The sequence below is a fragment of the Myotis yumanensis genome, unplaced genomic scaffold (genome assembly GCF_028538775.1).
Source record: "Myotis yumanensis isolate MYYU_CA2020_CCGP unplaced genomic scaffold, mMyoYum1.0.hap1 SCAF_1, whole genome shotgun sequence".
NCBI lineage: Eukaryota > Metazoa > Chordata > Mammalia > Chiroptera > Vespertilionidae > Myotis > Myotis yumanensis.
Window position 1 is genome coordinate 225,298,621 of NW_027223752.1, and position 20,772 is coordinate 225,319,392.

The 20,772-nt window shown below is 46.3% G+C and overlaps 1 protein-coding gene and 1 pseudogene across 1 annotated transcript in view; both read left to right on the forward strand.

The window, feature by feature from the left end:
* SEL1L3 (SEL1L family member 3) overlaps positions 1–20,772 on the forward strand; it is a 107,481-nt gene that overhangs the window by 38,086 nt on the left and 48,623 nt on the right. The window contains exons 8-11 of the mRNA XM_070398429.1: positions 1,582–1,714; positions 3,471–3,611; positions 17,280–17,491; positions 18,935–19,114. Coding sequence (XP_070254530.1) covers positions 1,582–1,714; positions 3,471–3,611; positions 17,280–17,491; positions 18,935–19,114 — 666 coding nt within the window. The remainder of the gene's footprint in view (positions 1–1,581; positions 1,715–3,470; positions 3,612–17,279; positions 17,492–18,934; positions 19,115–20,772) is intronic.
* Positions 222–341, forward strand: LOC138999588 (U4 spliceosomal RNA; annotated as a pseudogene).

Sequence of the window (20,772 nt, forward strand, 5' to 3'; positions counted from 1 at the left end):
CCCTGTGGGGTTTGTTCTGGAAAAAGCAAGAGGCACTAGACAAAGTCATTGAGGAAAAATGAGGATCCCTCCCACCCATGGGTGCATCTTAGAACCCCAAGTGAGAGACCTCTATGAAGAGGAAAAAATGAGATTTATTCATTTGTGTGGCCAATACTTATTGAACACCTACTCTGTGCCAGGTGCTGAGGCGTCCAAGGTTAATTAAGATAGTAGCTTTCAGCTTTGCTCAGTGGCAGTATCGTAGCCAATGAGGTTTATCCAAGGTGTGATTATTGCTAATTGAAAAAAAAATAAAGATAGTAGCTTTCAAACTTGTTTTTTGAAGGTGGTCCACAATAAGAAATTTAATATCATGAACAGTACATATGTATGCCCATATATACACACAGATATACATATATACACATACATATACACACCCTTGCTATGTTCAGTGTACTCAGATATTTTGTGTTTTATTTTTCTAAAAATCACTGCTTGTGACAGCCACTAAAGTGATTTCATAACCCTCTAATGCAGCGGTTCTCAACCTGTGGGTCGCGACCATCGGAAAACACATATAGCATATCAGATATTTACATTATGATTCATAACAGTAGAAAAATTACAGTTATGAAGTAGCAATGAAAATAATTTTATGGTTGGGGGTCACCACGACATGAGGAACTGTATTAAAGGGTCGTGGCATTAGGAAGGTTGGGAACCACTGCCACAACCTATATTTTGAAAACCACTGAGTTGGGACAGGCCTTTATATATATTGATTTCAGAGAGGAAAGGAGAGGGAGAGAGAGATAGACACATCAATGATGTGAGAGAATCATTGATTGACTGCCTCATGCACACCCCCTCCCTCCAGGGGATTGAGCCCGCAACCCTGGCATGTGCCCTGACTGGGAATTGAATGGTGACCTCCTGGTTCACAGGTCAACGCTCAACCACTGAGCCACACTGGCCAGGCCGTGAGACAGGCCCTTTTTCTTAAGGAGCTTCCTTATCTCTCTTAAGCAAATATGTCATGAAAGAATGTGGTATGTGCATTCATTCAGATGTGAGCACAGTGTTTGGGAGCACCGAGGTGGGAACATGGCTATAGGCAACCAGGTAAGGGTGGGGTAGGCTGTTAGGGAAGCTTCCCGGAAGTGATGACCTTGAATCTGCCCCTTGGAAGTTGAGTAGGAGCCTGCCAAGCAGAAGAAAACAGGAGAAGGGCCCCCAGTCAGCTGCGCAGCACAGGTAGACTTCCTATCCCTTGAGAACTGAAGGGGAGAGGAATATGATTTTCTGGGGACAGCATGTGGTGGGGAGCAAGAAGAGCATGGAGGCCTGGCCTCTGGGAAAGCCTGGCATTTAAGAAGCTCTGCAGGGGAGAAGATGCCGCACAAAGAAGCCAGGAGGAAGTGGCCGGAGCCAGAGTGTCCTTGAATTACATCCTCCCTTTGCAAACCCAGATTGAATGATCTGAGTACAAACAAGCCAGCTGGTAATGCCAGAGGGAGAAGGACATCAACCTGGACACAGCCTCATAGGTATTTGTTTGATGACAATTGATCACTCGATTTTCTTGCCTTCTTATAGATTTTTAATCCCCTCCTTGAGAAGCAACTTGCTGAACAAATCAAGTTATATTACGAAAGGTGTGCAGAAGTTCAAGAAATAGTGTCTGTGTACGCATCCACGGTACAACAAGGCAGCAGGAGCCAAGAAGCATGTAAGTATTGAGCTTCAGGAGAGCTATCTTTTTTAAAAATATATTTTTATTGATTTCAGAGAAAGGAAGGGAGAGGGAGAGAGAGATAGAAACATCAATGATGAGAGCGAGTCATTGATCAGCTGCCCCTTGAACTCCCCGTACTGGGGTTTGAGCCCGAAACCCGGGCATGTGCCCTGGCCGGGAATCGAACCGTGACCTCCTGGTTCATAGGTCGATGCGCAACCACTGAGCCATGCCAGCCAGGCCAGGAGAGCAACCTTTAGCTCTGTGCATCTGTGTCAACACATTTGGCTTCTTTCTGGCGGGGTTGGAATAGAACATATATGACTTGATCAATGGGGAGAAGTATGACCTCTGCAGACAGATGCAAGGGAAAGTGTCCATTCCACCTGGATTCCAACCAGACCAACGGCCGACAACAGCCCAACCTGCCTCATAGCTTTAACTGTAGGTGGTTTAGCTTAAGTGCACAAAGGGAAGTGTTTTGAGCCTCACATTTCATTATTCCCATTCAGAATGGGATCTGAGGCCGGTCTAAGAAAATAAAAATGAATTGGAAAATAAATTAATCATTAGAAACGTTTCCCCATCGGTGCACTTCTGTCTTGGACCATTAATATCTGAATATTAGCTTTCAGAAGTGTTGAACAATGACTTTGTTGTTCGGGGCTCGGTTTTATTTTTTCAATCCTTGAAATCGACTCATGCTGGAAGACATCGGTAATTTGTAACAGAAGGAATGAGTTTCAAATAGAAGGCTTTCGTGCCTGCTCAGAGTTGCGCGGACATCCTTTCACTCATATGGGGTGTGTTTCTGTTATAAAACGGGTCTCGTCTTGTCTTCCAACGTTCCAGCTCGGATCTGGCACTTAGCAATTTCTCTGTGCTAGGGATCTTCCTGCTTGATGTGGTGGCAATAGAGTTAGTCACATATGTTCCTTCTGGAAGAGAAGTTCCTCTGGGGCCTTTGCCATCAGCAAAAGCAAATTGAGTATTTCAGTGCTGCCCCCATATCTCATCATCTCCAGAACTGAACTTCCCATTTCAGGCCAGGGAGGAATGGATGTGTCTCGAACATACCCCAGTCCCATAGGGTCCGAATAGCACAGTCCCGGGGAGTGATTGGAGGTGGCGATAGGTAAATGTGGACAGACGGCTCTTCTGCAATTCGATTTAAGAATAGGCTATACTGGTCCCCAGCTACTGCTCTCACTGCTGAATCATCCAGAAAACACGATGCTGTCAGAAGAGGGGGGAGATATATAGGAAAAGGAATGTCCTGAGCAGGAAAGAAACTGGTATTGATAGCTGATGACATTGTAGGGGAGGTAGCCTGTGTGGGCAGGCCAGCCTTGCATGCTGATCTGTTTGGGGCATGGGGATGATTTCTCTACCATCTACCGCCTTGTATCCCCGGGGATCGTTGGACTTTGCTCCTCAGCTCACACTGCCAACAAAATGGCCTAGATATTGGCCTCCTGGGGACCAGTCTGAGGCCAGCTGCTCATTCTGTAGAATTATTCAACAGCCATCAGCAACTTTGGCACATTTCCCTCGGACTTGGCTTTGAATTTGTGACCTCAAGGCAAAGGCATTGTACCAATTTCAAATCCCTAATGCAACCCAACCCATACCCAGTAACGGTACATCTGACCTCTTATTTCTAGTTCCCCTTAGGGGGAAAGGGTGCAGAGAGGTGAGACTTACCCCGTCCTAAGAGGGGAGTGGTATCTTATGCTTCCCTCTCCTGCAGGTGACCTGCGGAACTCCTACTTGGACCTGAGGCGCAGGTACGGGAGACCCTCCACGTGCAGAGCCTTCCCCTGGGAGAAGGAGATGAGAGCCCAGCACCCCAGCTTGTTCCAGTCCTTGATGGAAATGGGCCTGTTGACGGGTAAGTGTGTCTCTGCCTTGCCTTTGGACGCCGGTTAGGAAGGCTCCCTGTTTTCCCACCCTCTTTGGTGATTTATGCCTCCAAGTTATTTTTAACCCTAGTCTTCTAGCTTAACTTTAAATTTAAATTCTGCCTTATCCACAACCCTCAATATATCTATGCACACTTCCAACACTAAATACAAAAACTTATATTTAGGAATCGCTTGAACAACTCTTTTTTTTATTATTATTGATTTCAGAGAGGAAGGGAGAGGGAGAGAGATAGAAACATCAATGATGAGAAAGAATCATTGATCAGCAGCCTCCTGCACTCCCCCTGCTAGGGATCAAGCCCAAAGCCCAGGCATGTGCCCTGACTGGGAATGAAACTGTGACCTCCTGGTTCATAGGTCAATGCTAAACCACTGAACCACCCTGGCTGGGTGCTCAAGCAATTCTTTAGTTAAAGCCAAAGCCTCAAGTGGACAGCCTGCAGCCAGAGCTGGTCCCCAAATGCAGTTGGTTTGGCTCAAATGTTGTTGATTAAAAAAAAAAAAGTTACCAGTATCAAAAAACCTTGTGTTAAAATGCAGATTTTTAGCTTTTCTCAAAACATTCAAAGACCTGGCAACCTGGCCTACATCGCAGCAACCCTGGAGGCAAGAGAACGCTCAGGCCATTCATAGCCTCTTCAGCAGCACCTGCCTACCTCTTTCATGGGCCTCACCTGCCTGACCCATAGACACTTGAACTTGAGACCCCTGATTTAAAGTGCATTTTAAATAGCATCTCAAGAATCTTCCCAAATGTGGCCAGCTTCTCCCCTTGTGATTTGGGTTTGCTCAGGAATTCAGTACACCCTGTAAGGCCATGAGTTTTCTTGAAACCATGTCATTTAGGAAGAGGAGAGAAGCTGAGATGTTCAGTCTGGGGAAGGGAATTCAAAGGGGAAGGGTGATGATAATTATCTTAGTGGTCAGAGGCAACCCCTGGTGTTCTGGGCACATGGCTAGATATTGTGTCAAGGCATTGCCGGAATTGACTTCTGCTTCATGTAAGAAGGAATTCAAGCCCTACGGGATATTTCATCTTTCATTCATTGATACTTGCTGAGTGACTGCTTAGTTACTTGGCTAGATTTCAGAGGTAAGTAAGACAACACAAAGCCCCTGCCCTTGAGGCACAGACTTGAAAGCAAGGAAAAAGGGCAATTATATTGAATAAAGGCTGTGGAAGTAAATGGTAAAAGAAGGGAGGGGTCCATTTTACCTGAGGGGCTGGGATGTTCAGAGAAGGCTTCCTGGGGGAGGTGACGCTGGAACTGATATTTGAAGGGTCAGTAGGTATTTCCCGGGTAAGTAAATGGGGGTGGGCACTGTAGGCAGAGTAGCTGCAGGGAGGTGGGAACAGCACAGCAGTGTTAATGATGGGCAGGGGGTTGGGAGGCAGGAGAAGGCCGGAGAGGAATGATTCCCACCAGAGCTCAGACACCATTGGAAGAGTTTGGGCTTTGCCTTGTAGGTGACAAGGACCTGTTGAAGGGCTTCAGGCAGGGGGTAGAGGTGGGATCAGATTTGGGTTTTTGAGGTCCCTGTGGCAGCCATGGGAGGCTGAGAGGAAGCAGGGCTGGGGAGCTGGAAGCAGGGAGTCCATTGCTACGGTCCAGGGGGAGAAGATGCAGGCCTGAACGGGACAGAGTGATGCAGTGAATGAGGGCTAGAAAGAGGTTGGCTCAGAGTCAGGCAAGGGAGGCCATGTGGAGTCGTGTGACAGCATAGCCTCTGGACCAGGTGGCCTGGGCCCCATTTGAACGTAGCACACCTACTAGCTGTGTGGTCTTGATCCAGTTACTGCATTTCTCTGAGCCTCAGTTTCCTCATCTGCATAATGGGGGTGATAATGGTACCTCTCTCCTAGTGTTGGGTTAAATGAGTTGATAGAAATATAAAATACTCAGAACAATGTAGCACACAGTAAGCTCTTTGTAAGCAGTGTTTCTGAACCCCGGCGCTGTTGACATTTTGGACTGGATTCTCTGTGGTGTGGGATCTGCCCTCTGCTTTGTGGGATGCTTAGCTGTGTTTCTGGCCTCTATCCGCTAAGTATCAGTAGCACTTTCTCCCTCCCCATGACTCCCTTCTCGGGTAGACAACCAGCAGTGTCCTCAGGTGTTGCCAAATGTCGCCAAAGAGCCAAATCGCCTCTGGTTGAGTGTTAGGGCTCTTATCACCCGGCAGAGACAATTCCCAGGTTTTTATTGGTCATCTGGGAGGTGGTGGAGCCGCCCTGCAAGACAGGCGACCAGGAGAGGGAGGCCCACGCCGGACAGTGTAGGCGAAATTGGTTTATGAGATTTCTAATCATATTTAAATGTCGTTTTGCCGATTGGGAACACGAGTGAATCAATTTCACAATTCTTTTTAAAGTAAATACTCTCAATAGAATCTTTTCATGTTGTTTTTACAGCTCAGAAGTTTTGTTTATAAGAATTTAGAACGATTTCTTCTCTGTGGAGTTCTGGAAGTGGAATTTAATTAAAAACCCAAATCATGTGCTCCCCAAACCCGAAGACTTCCCGGGCTGTGGTGCTGCCGACTGTCACATTGCAGCCGGCTGTGAACACCACTGACCCCAAGGGCCACCCCAACCCCCCTATTCTTCCAGGTGACGTTGGAGGCTTCCGCAGAGGAGGCACACAGGGTCCTCATTTAAATTCATCCCTATCTGGCACACTGCCCTCGCTTGGGCTGTCACAGCTCTACCGCTCACCCTGGAGAACCTGGTGCTAGACACTGTGCCCATTTTCTAACAAGGCTGCTAGAAACGCACAACACTTGATTTCATAAATTGAGGGTAAAAAAAATAAGTGTGCAGTTTTTAACATATCTTTCCTCTGGTCTATAAATAGAAGAGTAGTAAGACTGGTGTGACTGTGTTTCCATTCCTGGTCTCTCACATACCTTTGCTCCCAAACTCATCTTGCTGGGAGTGAGTGTCTGGCCGGCTTTGGAGGGCTCTGAGCCACTCGAGTTAATAGGGACTGTGTTCGCAGTGCTTTCTGCCGCCGCCCCGAGCTGTCCAGTCTGCTGACTGGTGGTCTTGAATAAAGTCCGTCCTCGTCGTAGTACAGTTCTCATTTCTCAGATACGCTCGGAGGATGGACTCGAGGAACGGGTGTTTGATGCTTGGAATTCTTTTTTTTTTTTTTTTTTAATTAAATTTTTATTGTTCAGATTACATTTGTTCCTCTTCCCCCCCCCCCCCCCCGCATAACTCCCCTCCTTCCAGTTCCCGCCCCACCCTCCGCCCTCACTCCCCACCCACTGTCCTCATCATAGGTGCACGATTTTTGTCCAGTCTCTTCCCAAATCTCCCATTCTCCTTCCCCCCCCCAAGAATAGTCAGTCCATTCCCTTTCTATGTCCCTGATTCTATTATAGTCACCAGTTCATTCTGTACATCAGATTATTTATTCACTTGATTCTTAGATTCACTTGTTGATAGATGCATGTTTGTTGTTCATAATTTGTATCTTTACCTTTTTCTTCTTCTTCCTCTTCTTAAAGGATACCTTTCAGTATTTCGTATAATACTGGTTTAGTGGTGATGAACTCCTTTAGCTTTTCCTTATCTGTGAAGCTCTTTATCTGACCTTCAATTCTGAATGATAGCTTTGCTGGATAAAGTAATCTTGGTTGTAGGTTCTTGGTATTCATCACTTTGAATATTTCTTGCCATTCCCTTCTGGCCTGCAAAGTTTCTGTTGAGAAATCAGCTGACAGTCATATGGGTATTCCCTTGTAGGTAACTGAGTCTCTTTCTCTTGCTGCTTTTAAGATTCTCTCTTTGTCTTTTGCTCTTGGCATTTTAATGATGATGTGTCTTGGTGTGGTCCTCTTTGGATTCCTTTTGTTTGGGGTTCTCTGCGCTTCTTGGACCTGTAAGTCCATTTCTTTCACCAGGTGGGGGAAGTTTTCTGCCATTATTTCTTCAAATAGGTTTTCAATATCTTGCTGTCTCTCATCTTCTGGCACTCCTATAATTCTGATATTAGTCCGCTTGAAGCTGTCCCAGAGGCTCCTTACACTATCTTCACACTTTCGGATTCTTTTTGCATTTTGCTTTTCCAGTTGGGTGTTTTTTGCTTCTTTGAATTTCAAATCTTTGGTTTGATTCTTGTGCTCCTCTGGTCTGCTATTGGGTATAATATTCTTTATTTCAGTCTGTGTATGCTTACTTTCTAATTTCTTTATCGTAGCATCGAGGGTCTCATTAGTTTTCGTGAGGCTCTGCTCAAGTTTATTGCAAGCCCTCAAAATTGCGATTTTTAGCTCCATATCCTCCATTTCTGTCATGTTTTTTTGTCTCCACATTTTTTATGCTTTCTTGGTGCGCCCCCTTGTGGTCTTTGTGCGCAGTCTTGTTCTAGTTAAGCCTTAATTGTTGTAGTTAATACTAGAGGGATTTGACCACCAGGCCAACTGGCTGTGGGAATCAGCTGTGTGGAAAACTTCTGTCCTCTGGGGAGGTGCTAATCTAGCTTTTGCCTGAGGCGATTGGCAAATGGCTCTGCACAGGGCTTGGGCGGGGCGGGATCAACAGGGCGGGGGGAGGGAGCAGCTATGGCTGCTCTCAGTCCGTCCCCAGGGGCTCTGCCTCTCTGTCCCAGCAACCGCTGCAAATCTCGGAGGGACCGTAGCCAGACAGTCCCGCTTCTCCCGTTTGAGTCTGGGTCCCTAGAGACTCGCCCGGATCTGTAGCCCAGAGTCTGAGACTCCCTCCTGATTGAAAACGACAACCGCGCCCTCAGCCACCAGCCCGCTTTGCGCTCACACCACCGCACACCGTACCTTTAAATTTTCCACACTGTGCCTCCTCTGAGCCTCGTAATGCTGTTGTTTTTCCTTCTAGTTGAAGAGTCTCTCCTCAGACAGCCTTCCTGTGGTTCTGGTTGATGTCCGTTCCGTCTTTTAGTTGTATTTTTGAAGTGGTTGTTTGCGGCAGCAGTCTCCGGTGTTTACCTATGCCGCCATCTTCGATTCTCCGATGCTTGGAATTCTTGCTGTGGGAACTGACTAGGTGCAGACACAAAGGAGTTTAACTGTCTCTGGAACTTCTTTTCTTTTTTAAAATTTATCTTTATTGTTGTAAATATTACAGATGTCCCTCCTTTTCCCCCCACTCTCACCAACCCCCCCCCCCACCCCATGACTTCACCACACTATTGTCTATGTCCATGAGTTATGCATATACGCATATGAGTTCTTTGGTTAATCTCTCCCCAACCCCAATTCCTCTTAACTCTGAGATTCATCAGTCTGTTGCATGCTTCCATGTCTCTGGATCTATTTTGTTTGTCAGTTTATTTTGTTCATTAGGCTCCACATATGAGTGAGGTCATCTGAAGAGTATGATGCTAAGCGAAATAAGCCAGTCAGAGAAGGATAAGTATCACATGTGTCAGGAATTTCTTAAGTCACTCGTGTCACAACTTTCCATTCCTCCCCTCTCCTCTCCACCCTCCCTTCCCTTCCCTTCCTTTCCCTTCCCTTCCCTTCCCTTCCCTTCCCTTCCCTTCCCTTCCCTTCCTTTCCCTTCCCTTCCCTTCCTTTCCCTTCCCTTCCCAACAAGTGTTGACCGAGTGCCCTCTGTGAGCCAGGACAGGACAGCAATGGGGCCATGTTTCTTTATATTTAGGGAAATAAAAAGAAAATACCAACACCCCTAATTTCTACCAAGGGAATTACTTTATGGAATTTTCTTTTCCTGGCATTTTGAAAAGAAAAACAAATAAGACAGTGTGAGACACTGGCCTGCGATTTCTGGTTCTTGGCGACAGCGTCCCTCTTCTTGGCAGCCTCTCCTCAGTGAGACGGCCGACTCCACTTCCCGGCGGCCATGCATGTGCGTCTTGGACTGGAGAGTGTTCTCTCCCCACGCTGTGTGATTTCAGGCGGATCATCGGCCCTCACTGTAAGCTAACAACACACTTCAGCGGAGCCGTGAGACCCTTGCAGGGGGTAGGGAGGGGTCAGCAGCTTGGGCTTCACTAGCAACCGGCAGAGAGAGTGTCCCCTGCATTCCGACCAAGTGCCGTCAGGAGCGGTCACCACTGTCCAGGGTGCCCAAAGGCGGGGCTGTGTGTCCTCCTGCAGAGGAGAATCACCAAGTATTCCCACGGCACTCTTTCAGGACTGGAATTAAAAGTATAGCCCGGCCCGCATGGCTCAGTGGTTGATCTATGAGCCAGGAGGTCACAGTTCAGTTCCCAGTTGGGGCACATGCCCGGGTTGTGGGCTTGATCCCCAGTATGGGATGTGCAGGGGGCAGCTGATCAGTGATTCTCTCTCATCATTGATGTTTCTATCTCTCTCTCTCCCTCTCCCTTCCTCTCTGAAATCAGTAAAAAACATTTTTTTTAAGTATATACAAGTATACATATTTGTGTGGTAAAACACAAATGACAGCATTCCCCATTTTTAAGTGTAAAGTAGTGTTAAGGACCTTCACATTGTTGCTCAGCAGATCTCTAGAACTTTCTCATCTTGTAAAACTGAAACTGTACCTACTGAACAACAACTCCTCATCCCCCCTCAGGCCCTAGTCACTACTGTCCTACTTTCAGTCTCTATGAACTTGGCTATTCCTACTTTCAGTCTCTATGAACTTGGATACTTCATATTAAGGGAATCCTGCAGTATCTGTCTTTTGGTGACTGGCTTATTTCACTTAGCATAAAGTCCTCAAGGTTCTTCAGCGTTGTAGCACGTCAGAATCTTCTTCCTTTTTAAGGCTGAATAATATTCCATTATTATGGAATATTATTTTGTTTGTCCATTCATCCATTGATGGACGCTTGGGTTGCTTCCCCCTCATGGCTATTGTGAATAGTGCTGCTGTGAGCATGGGTGTGCAAATATCTCTTCAAACTTGGCTTTCAGTTCTTCTGAATATATACTCAGAGGTGGGATTGCTGAATCATTTGATAATTCTGTTTAATTTTTTGAGGAACAACCATACTGTTTTTCTTAGTGGCTGTATCATTTTAGATTCCCACCCACAGTGCATCAGGATTATAATTTCTCCACATCCTTGCTAATATTTGTTATTTTCTGTGTTTTTTAAGAATATATTTTTATTTACTTCAGAGAGAGGAAGGGAGAGGGAGAGAGAGATAGTAACAACAATGATGAGAGAGAATCATTGATTGGCTGCCTTCTGCAGGCCCCACTGGGGATCCAGCTCACAACCTGGGCATGTGCCCTGACTGGGAATTGAACCCTGACCTCCTGGTTCAGGAGTTGACACTCAACCACTGAGCTACCGGGCTCTGTTTTGGGGTGTTTTTTTTTTATAGTAGCCATCCTCATGTTTATAATTTATATACTGGGGAATGTCTGGTTTAACAGCAATTAAGAATAATGCTGTCATAAAAAAAGAATAATGCTTTCATAAAATGACATAATGTCTATGAAAGAGCTTGTGGATGGAAAGGTACCATATGGATATGAGGGATGGAAAGGTAGCATATGGATATGAGGGATGGGGTTGTCTGAATAGAACTCATCCACTCTGCCCTGAGTGACAGCCATGTGGTCCCGTATGTGCCTCTATCACTCGCTCGGTTGCAAGCTTGTTGAGGGCAGTGCAAGCAGTGTAGTAAGTATCCCACTTACACTCCTAATTCTCCACAGTGCTGGGCATACATTAGCTGCTTAGCTGCTATTCTTGCATATGACCCTACCCAGCGTGTTTCTGCACCATTCCCCTCAAAGAACATACCTCCCCCACCCACGCTTCTCAGCTCACCTGCCCTGCAAACAGTCTTCAAGTCCCACCTCAGGTCCTGCCTCCTCACGTCATCTTTCCTGCCCCCCAGGCAGACGGCTCCATCTCCCAGGCTGTCCCTGCCAACGGATAGGTTTCCCCTTTACAGTCCCTGTCCTACTGCATTACAGTTGGTTTGCCCGTCCGATTCCACAGTGGAGCGTACATGACAGGAGCAGGAGTAGGATTTCTTTGAAGCCCCTCAGGAAGTATTTGATGAGTAACTGAATGCACTCTCGGCAAATAGGTGATCCCATTGGAAGGACGAACACAGTCTTTGTTGGGTCAGTGAGTCACTCCAGGAGTGAGGAGTTAGACTTCTGGGAGACACAGGTTCCAGGTCTGCCCTAGCCAAGCCGTGACACCACTCCAGCCTGAGAGTTCTGTGGGCTTATTTGCATTCTCTCTGTATTGTTCTCATTTCTCGCGCACTCCTTAGCCTGTGACCTCTCAGGAGCTGCTGCCCTGGCTCCGAAAACAGCTCTAAAATTGTAGCTCTGTTTCCAGGTCTCCCAGGACACTGTTGCCCAACTCTCCCCGGCAACAAGAGACCAGAATCCCTCTTAGTCTATGCATGCCCATTACAAAAGGACTCTCGCAATGGGGTCCTCGCTGTACTTGCCTTCGTATGTCTGCAGTCTAGTTGCTGAGGTATATGGGTACCTGGATGTAAAACAGCCCCTAGGTCCAGAGCACCCACGTGTTGGGTACCTCCGAATACTATGCTGGGCCCTGGGGCGACTGTGGTGAACAGCATGGACCAGCCCCCACACGGATCTCTGCCAAGTGCCAGGAAACGTGGGGGCGGGAGGCTTCTTCATGCTGACAGCTGATGCGCTGCTAACCTGGTGTAAAATGCAGCTGTCCCCTCTGGTGGTTCCCACTCTGAAGTATCGTAGGACGAATGCCTCACCTCCCAGAGTTGGCATGCCTTTGAATTAAAGGTGGCAGCACTGCTCGGGGGCCCCAGCTATATGCAGTGCATATAGATGTGGCAGAAATACTCATCCTGCCTCCCGGCATGCCCGGCTGCTGCCCTGCATCCCAAAGTCCTTGCTTGGCTCGGGAATTCTCCTGGACTGCTCTGTCCCGAAGCTCACCACTGTCCAGCTGCTGGCTGGCATCCAACACTAGACCCCATGCTCAGGTCTTCAGGGGGGCCATGCTGATTGGCCAGCCTCTGCGTGGTTTCCTGGGGAACCTCCAGTTCTCCAGGAAAATGGCTCCTGGCAGAGCATGGAAATTGCCCTATTAGCATTCGGGCTTTTTCTGATGCTAGGTCAGTAGTATTTCAGGACGCATGCTTTTTCACTATTTCAGAGGTGTGCGGCTATTTCTTTTGCTCTCCTTCACTTTTCCTTGTTGAAACGGAATGCTTTGAGCCCCAAACCCCTTTGAACGGGGCTCTGGCATCCAGGGAGAAGGGATGGTGGGGACTGGGCTGGTAAGAGGCTGGGATGACAATGGCAGGGGGGCTCCAGGCCAGAGAGGGCTGGTTGTGGAAGAAGTGAGGAAGGGCACAGAGACTCCAGTGCAGGTGGGATCTGAAGAAAGGGAGGGAAACAGGTGAGCCGGCTGGCCCCTCCGGACATCTGCCCGAGGCCAGAACTGCTTGCTCCCTTTTATCCTGCTCTGGGCACCTCTGAGCCTGTGGCTCTGAGAAATCTGAGCTCTGCCAGCAAATGGTTCTCGGGAGAAGGCCAGGTCTGAGGATGGGCTCGGCCCCCAGGGCGGACACCATCTGTGTTTCCCTGCAGGGCCAGGGCCGGACTCCCGCCCCAGGCTTGGCCGTGCTGAGCTGCTGAGCAGGGGAAGAGGGGCCTCCGCACAATACGCCGAGGTTGCCGGCTGCACTGGCTTCACTCTAATTTGTTATTAACTCTTCTCATTTTGGCCCACAATCGCAGTGTTTATGTGGAGACTCTGAAATGCAGAGCATGGAAATGATGTTACTTAATAACTCGGGCATACTGTGTCCTTTAAGGGCTATTTCATTGTTGTTCGTTGCGGAGCCATCATCTTTATTTTTTTTATTTAAGAAAGCATACATTATAATTTTTTTTAACTCACAGAAGCACAAAGAAAGGGCCATATTTTTCCTGCCCAGATAATCCCTGATGACAGTACGGAAAGCTGGGAAGGAAGGAACAGAGGGAGAGAAAGGAGGAGGGAGAGAAATTCCATGTATAAAACCAGAAAATTTGCACAGTACAGTAAAGTACAAATAGTTTCCTTTTGAGATCGAAATAAGCTAACCCCTTAGGTCTCGGGAACCCAGTGGGGCTCACCTGATCAGAATGCAAATGAGGAACACTCTGTGTTTTTTAAACCAGTAAACTTGGTGAAGATCTTCTTTTTTCTGGCTAAATGACATTTTCTCCTTTCACTTTCCCCCCCACTTTCTAACTTCTACTTTGGATGCATTACACCTTTTGGAAGCTTGGAACTAAAAATGACTTTCCTATTGATGTCCCATTCCTCTCCCAAGAAATGAGTCTGTCTGTCGCCTTCTGAATTCTCAATCACTCCAGCCAGTGGCTACCTTCTCATTTTCTGCTTTTTTGCCTCTTTTAACGATAAGTGCACACATAGTGACCTTCTGACGTTGCTATAAAAAAGAAAAAAGAGGGAAATAAACAGTGCTGTGCTACCTGGAGAATAGTAAGGATTAATTAACTGGTGATGCCGGTGTGTCCTTCGCTTCTGATGCAGGAAGAAGAAGATGGGAAAATGTCTCTTTTTTCCTATTTTGTTTGTTTTTCATTACACCATTAATCTCCATAAACAAGGCATGTTTTTTTTAGTTACAGATCGACTAGAAAAAATGCATATGCGAAACCAGATGGGTGAAATTAACAGTTTCATTAAACTGGTTTTCAAATTGCCAGTTCAACAATTATCTCCAGTGACATCATGGCTTGGATTTTGTGCTACAGTTAGAATTTGAACTTTAAAGAATGTGCAAAAAGGAGCAGTTTTACTCTAGACTTATTTTTTTTTTAATTATATTCACTAGTGCAGAAAATTGTTTAGATGCTTTTGCAGAGAAAATACTGATTGGTACTGTTTGGGGGGAAATTTATTTTAATGTGTGAAAGCACTAACGAAGCCTTCTCAACCTGCCTACGTTTCCGTGTACAGAGTGTTTTTGCGCTACGGCTTAGAGCTTCGTGAATGATCTCCCTTTTGCTCCGCATTCTCCAGCAATCCCAGTACCTGCACACTCCGCTAATGATTTCTGGGGTTCTGTGCCAGGGGTCGGCGGGGCGAGTGTTTCATTTGGAGCTCCATTTGGTTTGGAGTCTCTTCTCTCCTCTGAGCCCACAAAGCCCGTGCCCGTGGGCACTCAGGCAGAACTCATCATCTTGGTTGGGGGTTTGGCAGAACAGGTGAGGCAGGGATGAGTTGTTAACAAAATGCTAATGTTGCCCTGCTCTAAGTGTGGACAGTAGGGCATTGGAGATGGTACATATTTAAAAGTAAACATATGGCCCAGCTAGAGTGGCTCAGTTGGTTGAGCATCATTGTCCTATGCACCGAAAGGTTGCTGGTTCAATTCCTGGGCAGAGCACATACCTGGGTTGCAGGTTTGATACCCAGTCGAAGAGCATCCGGAAGGTAACTGATTGATGTTTCTCTCTCAGATTGATGTTCTCTCTCTCTCTTCCTCTCTCTAAGTATTCCTCAGGTGAGGGTTAAAAAAAAAAGGAAGTTTAAAAGTAAACATATAAGTAAACATATGCACAAGCAGAAGTAGGATTTACTTTGCAGCTCCATCGAGTGCTGCAGGCACTGCACCCAGTGAAGGTTTGCATCCTACCTAACAGTGGAGCAGGATGGAATTCTTCTCTCAACTAGGCAAAGGGAACATCCAAAATGAAATCGCCAGACTCCTGGTGGAAAGGGTGTTGTTATTCAGACATATCCCTACAGATGAGCAGAGAGAACTATTCAAGGATGTTCACTGCCATCTTGTTGGTTATAGCAAAACCAAGGGAAGCAACCCAGGAGTCTAAAAATAGAAAACTGGTAGGACAACAGCACTTCTTTAGAATGCAATCCTATTGAAGCTTTAGAATGAATGAGCTTCTGACAACCACAGGCAGATACTCAAGAGATATGATTAATTAAAAAAAAATATGTTTTATTGATTTTTAGAGACAGAGAAACATTGATTGGTTACTTTCCCTATGCACCCCAACAGGGGATCGAACCTGAAACCTGAGTGTATGCCTTTACTGGGAATCGAACCAGCAACATTTTGGATCATAGGATGACACTCAACCGAGCCAGACCGCCAGGGCTGAGATATGGTTAATTTCTAAAAGTTGAGGGTCAGAATCTATAGGAACTTTTTGGAAGAAACATGTGTATGTATATATGCAAAGGGATATGTATATGAATTATTGTCTGTGCAAAGGAAAAGTCTGGAAGCAGTATACCAAGCTTTTAACAGTGTTTCCCTTTGCTATTAAAGAAGGCTTGGGAGAATATTTATTTAAATTATGAGAATCATTTTGCTACCCCTGACATGAAAACATTGAATTACTTGTTTGTTTTTTCAATTCTTATTTTATAATGATTCTTCTTATTAAAATATCCAAAAGCAGCAGCATTTTCTCAAAATCTTCATTAGAATCATATATGCTGCCTGTTTACAGCCCATTTTTAATTAGTGAAGAAAACTTTAATGGAGTTTATTGTACTTTTGAAGCAAAATCCCTGAAACAATGACTACTTCTAATGATAAAGAGGGCACTATTTTTAAATCTCCTGAGAATAAATGGGTTTTAATTTGGGGGCCGGGGAAGAAGGATAGGGACAGAAGGAACTTCTGTTTGTTTTTTTATATAAATCTGCACTGTTTGATTTTTATTTTTATTTATTTATTTTTTACAAAAAGCCGCTATTTCTTTAGGGATTAAAGAAATACAGAAAGAGGAGCAAATTCCATTTGTTCAGTAATGTGATTTTTTTCTCAGCACCTACCGCTTGGGATGGAGAGAGTAAAGGCAGGCCCAGCTGCTGGCTCTGACCCTGTGAGGGCTGGAGCGGGAGTGCCAGGAGCCAGGACATGTGACTTCTTAGCTCTGGGTGTAGGTGGTGGGTGGCCTCCTTCCCCACAGCTTAGCCGAAAAGACACATGCCACCTCTCAGGTGGATCCAGAGCTGGGCTCAGCCACTCGCCAGCTATTGTAACCTGAGACAGGTTAATCGACCTCTCCAGACTCCAGTCTCCTCTTCCGAAAAAAAAATGAGGATGCTAATTATAGTACCACCTCATAAAATTATTGGGATTACATGACATAATTTGCATAAGTCACTTAAAGCAGTATTTGACATTTTGTAAGCCTTCAATAAACGTTACTAGTTATTGTATTTAGAAACCCACGAGGAAAATTGGAGACAAAACATAGGAAAGCATCTCAAAATAAGTTTCTATTGCTCAACATTTTAGAACAGCACCTAGGAACTAATCCTGAAATAAAACACATTCTTCTTCAGAGAGTCTTAGAGGGGAAAAAAGTCTCTGGAAGATTCGGTGATTCTGATTTGGTGATGACTTATCTGGTTGAGTAAATTACTCCCAAGGAGCTCTCTCAGCTATATAAGGCACATCCTTTTTCCCAGGATACTAGGCTGTCATTTGGTGCCAAAGGAAAAGCTATTTACAGAATGACACCGTGGCATCCCCAAAGGGTTTGATGTATCTCCCCCATAAGGTGGTATATTTCAAGGCTCTGCAGAACTAACCATATTAATAACTTAGCAGGGTGAATTGGCTTTTCCCTCTTCTTTCGAAAGCCATGTCGATCCCATGGTAATTAATTGTGTGGGCTGTGAATTGTGTGCCTTACAGCGCCAACGCACCAACATGAGTCCGTGTTGGAGATCGGCGGGATGATATTTGAGAAGGCTGCAAAGAGACTCTCCAGTGTTGATGGTCTTCACCAAATTAGTTCTGTGGTCCCCCTCCTGATGGATTCCAGCTGCTGCGGGTATCATAAAGCATCCTACTACCTCTCGGTCTTTTATGAAACTGGATTAAATATACCTCGGGATCAGCTGCAGGTAGAGTATTTCATGGGCTCCAGGGGTATCCATCACCGACGTTAAATTTGCAGAGTAATGCTCTCATGCCCCCGGGGGACCTGGACCGGCGCATGCTTCCAGGAATCCTTTAGAATCTTTACATCAAGATCAACACCCTAGCCCAGCCGGTGTGGCTCAGTGGTTGAGTGTCAACCTATGAACCAGTAGGTCACAGTTTGATTCCCGGTCAGGGCACATGCCCAGGTTTCAGGCTTGATCCCCAGTGGGGGTCATGCAGGAGGCAGCCAATCAATGATTCTCTCTCGTCATTGATGTTTCTATCTCTCTCTCCCTCTCCCTTCCTCTCTAAAATCAATAAAAATATATGTTTTTAAAGAAAAGATTAATATCCTAGGGCTGTGCTCAACACAGGCTCTGGCTTTCAGTGTCCCTTCCTAGGCTCTGGGATGTGACTGGTACATGCTAAGGAACAGTTTGGGCAGGACTTACCAGAATCTCAGCCCTTTAAGAACAGGCGCCTCTTACCCAATTCTTGTAACTGCTCTGGCCGTGGGACCATTACCCCGTGACTTCTTAGCTAAGTGAAGTCATTTGGACCTAGAAACCAAGTATTGACACATCCAGCCTTCAAAATAGAAGCTATCCCAGGCAGTTTCATTTTTGGTTCTGGATCCAGATGTATTATGCCACTTGCGTAACATTTGGAATCACGTTTGTGTTAAGTACTGCTGAACGGTCCCCGGTCCCCTGTCTCCTTTTTTCTGGATTTGTTCATCTTGAGTTTGGAGAGTCATACTGCTTAGACATGCCCAGGTGGCTCCGTTTTTTGTTTTGTTTTTCGATGACTTCTTTGTGCCTGTCTCTGGCTTGTAGAAGCTCGTGAGGGATGGCATGCTTTCCTGAGTCCCTGAGGCAATCCCCACAAAGGTGGAATAGTCCAGAAGATTCTAGCTCTGTCTCTGTCACAAAGTGGCTGGCTGGTTGGCCATAGACAAATGACTTCACCTCTCTGGGCCTCTATTTCCTTAACTATGAAATGAGGTTGTTCCATCAGTTGAAGTCAAAAGACCCTTCCTAACACTGACATTCTGAGAGCATGAGGCTGGGACATGGCCCAGTCTTCAGATCACCTGGCCATAGATGATGTAGCTGAAGCAGACCTAGAGCAGTCGACGGGTACACGGAGATACTGTGAGAGAAGGCAGGGAAAGCCCCGGTTTTCACTGAAGAAGGGCAAAAATCAAGGAATTTTAAGCTATTAGACATTTAGAAGGACAGATATCTGGGAATCTGTAAGCCATGAGAACGAGGCTGTCCCTTCTCTAAAGAGATTTTTAAGGCCTGTTAATGTGCTTTGGAATGACTAGGATCATATAAGGACAGGGCCCATGACCTTTCAGTGGTTGGATTTTAAGACCCTTATCTCTAACCTTCCGAACACTGTCCATTTCTTCCTAACAGGGCATGTTGTATAGTTTGGTTGGAGGCCAGGGCAGTGAGAGGCTGTCTTCAATGAATCTTGGATACAAACACTTCCAAGGTATTGACAACTACCCCCTGGACTGGGAGCTGTCCTACGCCTATTACAGCAACATTGCCACAAAGACACCCCTGGACCAGCAGACGCTACAAGGAGATCAGGTACAAAAGACAAATGGGATGAAGTGATCATGGCCATGCCTACCAGGGCTTCCCGAATTTTCATAAGGTGTCTGCACCTGTGGCTGTCGACCTCCACGGGCCTCCTGAGGATGAGTGTCACTGCATGGAGAGAAAAGCTTTCTTGCATTCTCCACTTCCTGTTTCCTGTCTGTCTTCTCAGGCTGAGTGTAGGAACAATCCTCCATGTAGCCATGAAAAGCTTTTCATGAATGGGAGGACTCGTACACCAAGGGTAGATCTGGCCCTGGACGAATTTTGATTTTGCAAGAAAATGTGTACCACAAATATAGGTGTCTGGACTTTGTTCCAAGACCATGTGACATGGTAGGTCTGAAGATATTAGGGGACATTGCATCAAATGGAGGGGGGAGATAGTAAACCAAGGGCTCCTATCAATATGTAACGAGCAAGAAGGGTCTATGACATCAGGAAGCAAGCTCTGTCCCTAGCTATGCTCCCACTGCTGGGGGCCTTGAGAAGCATCTATCCCCATTGTGTAGCCTTACTGGCCTAGTGCTCCCACGTGACTGACAGCATGTGACGTTCGCACTCATTCCAGCCCCTAACTTTCCAGGCTCCCAAATATTTTTGACTCTTTGGGCAAAGCTATCAATGGCTCATATCAACTCACAGAGCATAATGTGTTATGTTAGACCAGTGGTCGGCAAACTGCGGCTCGCGAGCCACATGCGGCTCTTTGGCCCCTTGAGTGTGGCTCTTCCACAAAATATTGACTTCTGTGCATGGGCCACGAAGTTTCAATTGCACTGTACATGAGCACCCACACGTGGTATTTTGTGGAAGAGCTACACTCAAGGGGCCAAAGAGCCGCATGTGGCTCACGAGCCGCAGTTTGCCGGCCACTGTGTTAGACCAGCCGATAGTTGTTTCCAGACCTGTATGGATGGCAGCCAATAAAAGGGTACAAGGAAAGGAGACAGTGTAAGAATAAAAGGGAGGCTGTCTCTAGATGACAGAGATTTGTATCCAGCGGGAGCAGACCCTGACGCGGTTAGCTTCTTGGAATGTGTTTTATATATATATCCTCTTTCTCCAGAAAGGGTTTAAGATGTTTTGATGTTCTAGCACTTGAGATGGTCGAGAGGAAGCACGAGTAGTCTATACCAGGAGATGGCATTGTTTTTCCGTAAAGGGACAGATAGTAAATATTTTAGCTTTTGCCTATATAATCTCTTTTGCAACTACTCATCTCTGCCAAAGACAATCCTATGTAATAAAGAGCTAATATGCTAATTAGACCGGACGGCGAAAGGACCTTCTGGAACGACCAGTGGGAAGGGCGGTGAGGCAGCCAGGGCTGCAATGGGCCGAGCCCCTTGCATGAATTTCATGCGTTGGGCCTCTAGTATATAAATGAAAGGGGTGCCTGGGTTTATGCAGCCCGAGATAGTATGTAAGCTGCTTTGCCGGGTTTGGCCTTGATCTAGGCCAGAAGCTCCTGATTTTCCCTGCTTATGCTGTGAGCCAAGGGGATGGACCTAGTTAGGTCAGGGTTGTAGAATCAGGCTGAGCAGCTAATTGGGAACCAGACCCCTCACTGTGCCCTCAGAAACCCACAGTGCAGAAACCGTGTGCTTTGATGATTGGGAATGGATGGTTTCCGGAAAAGAAATGCA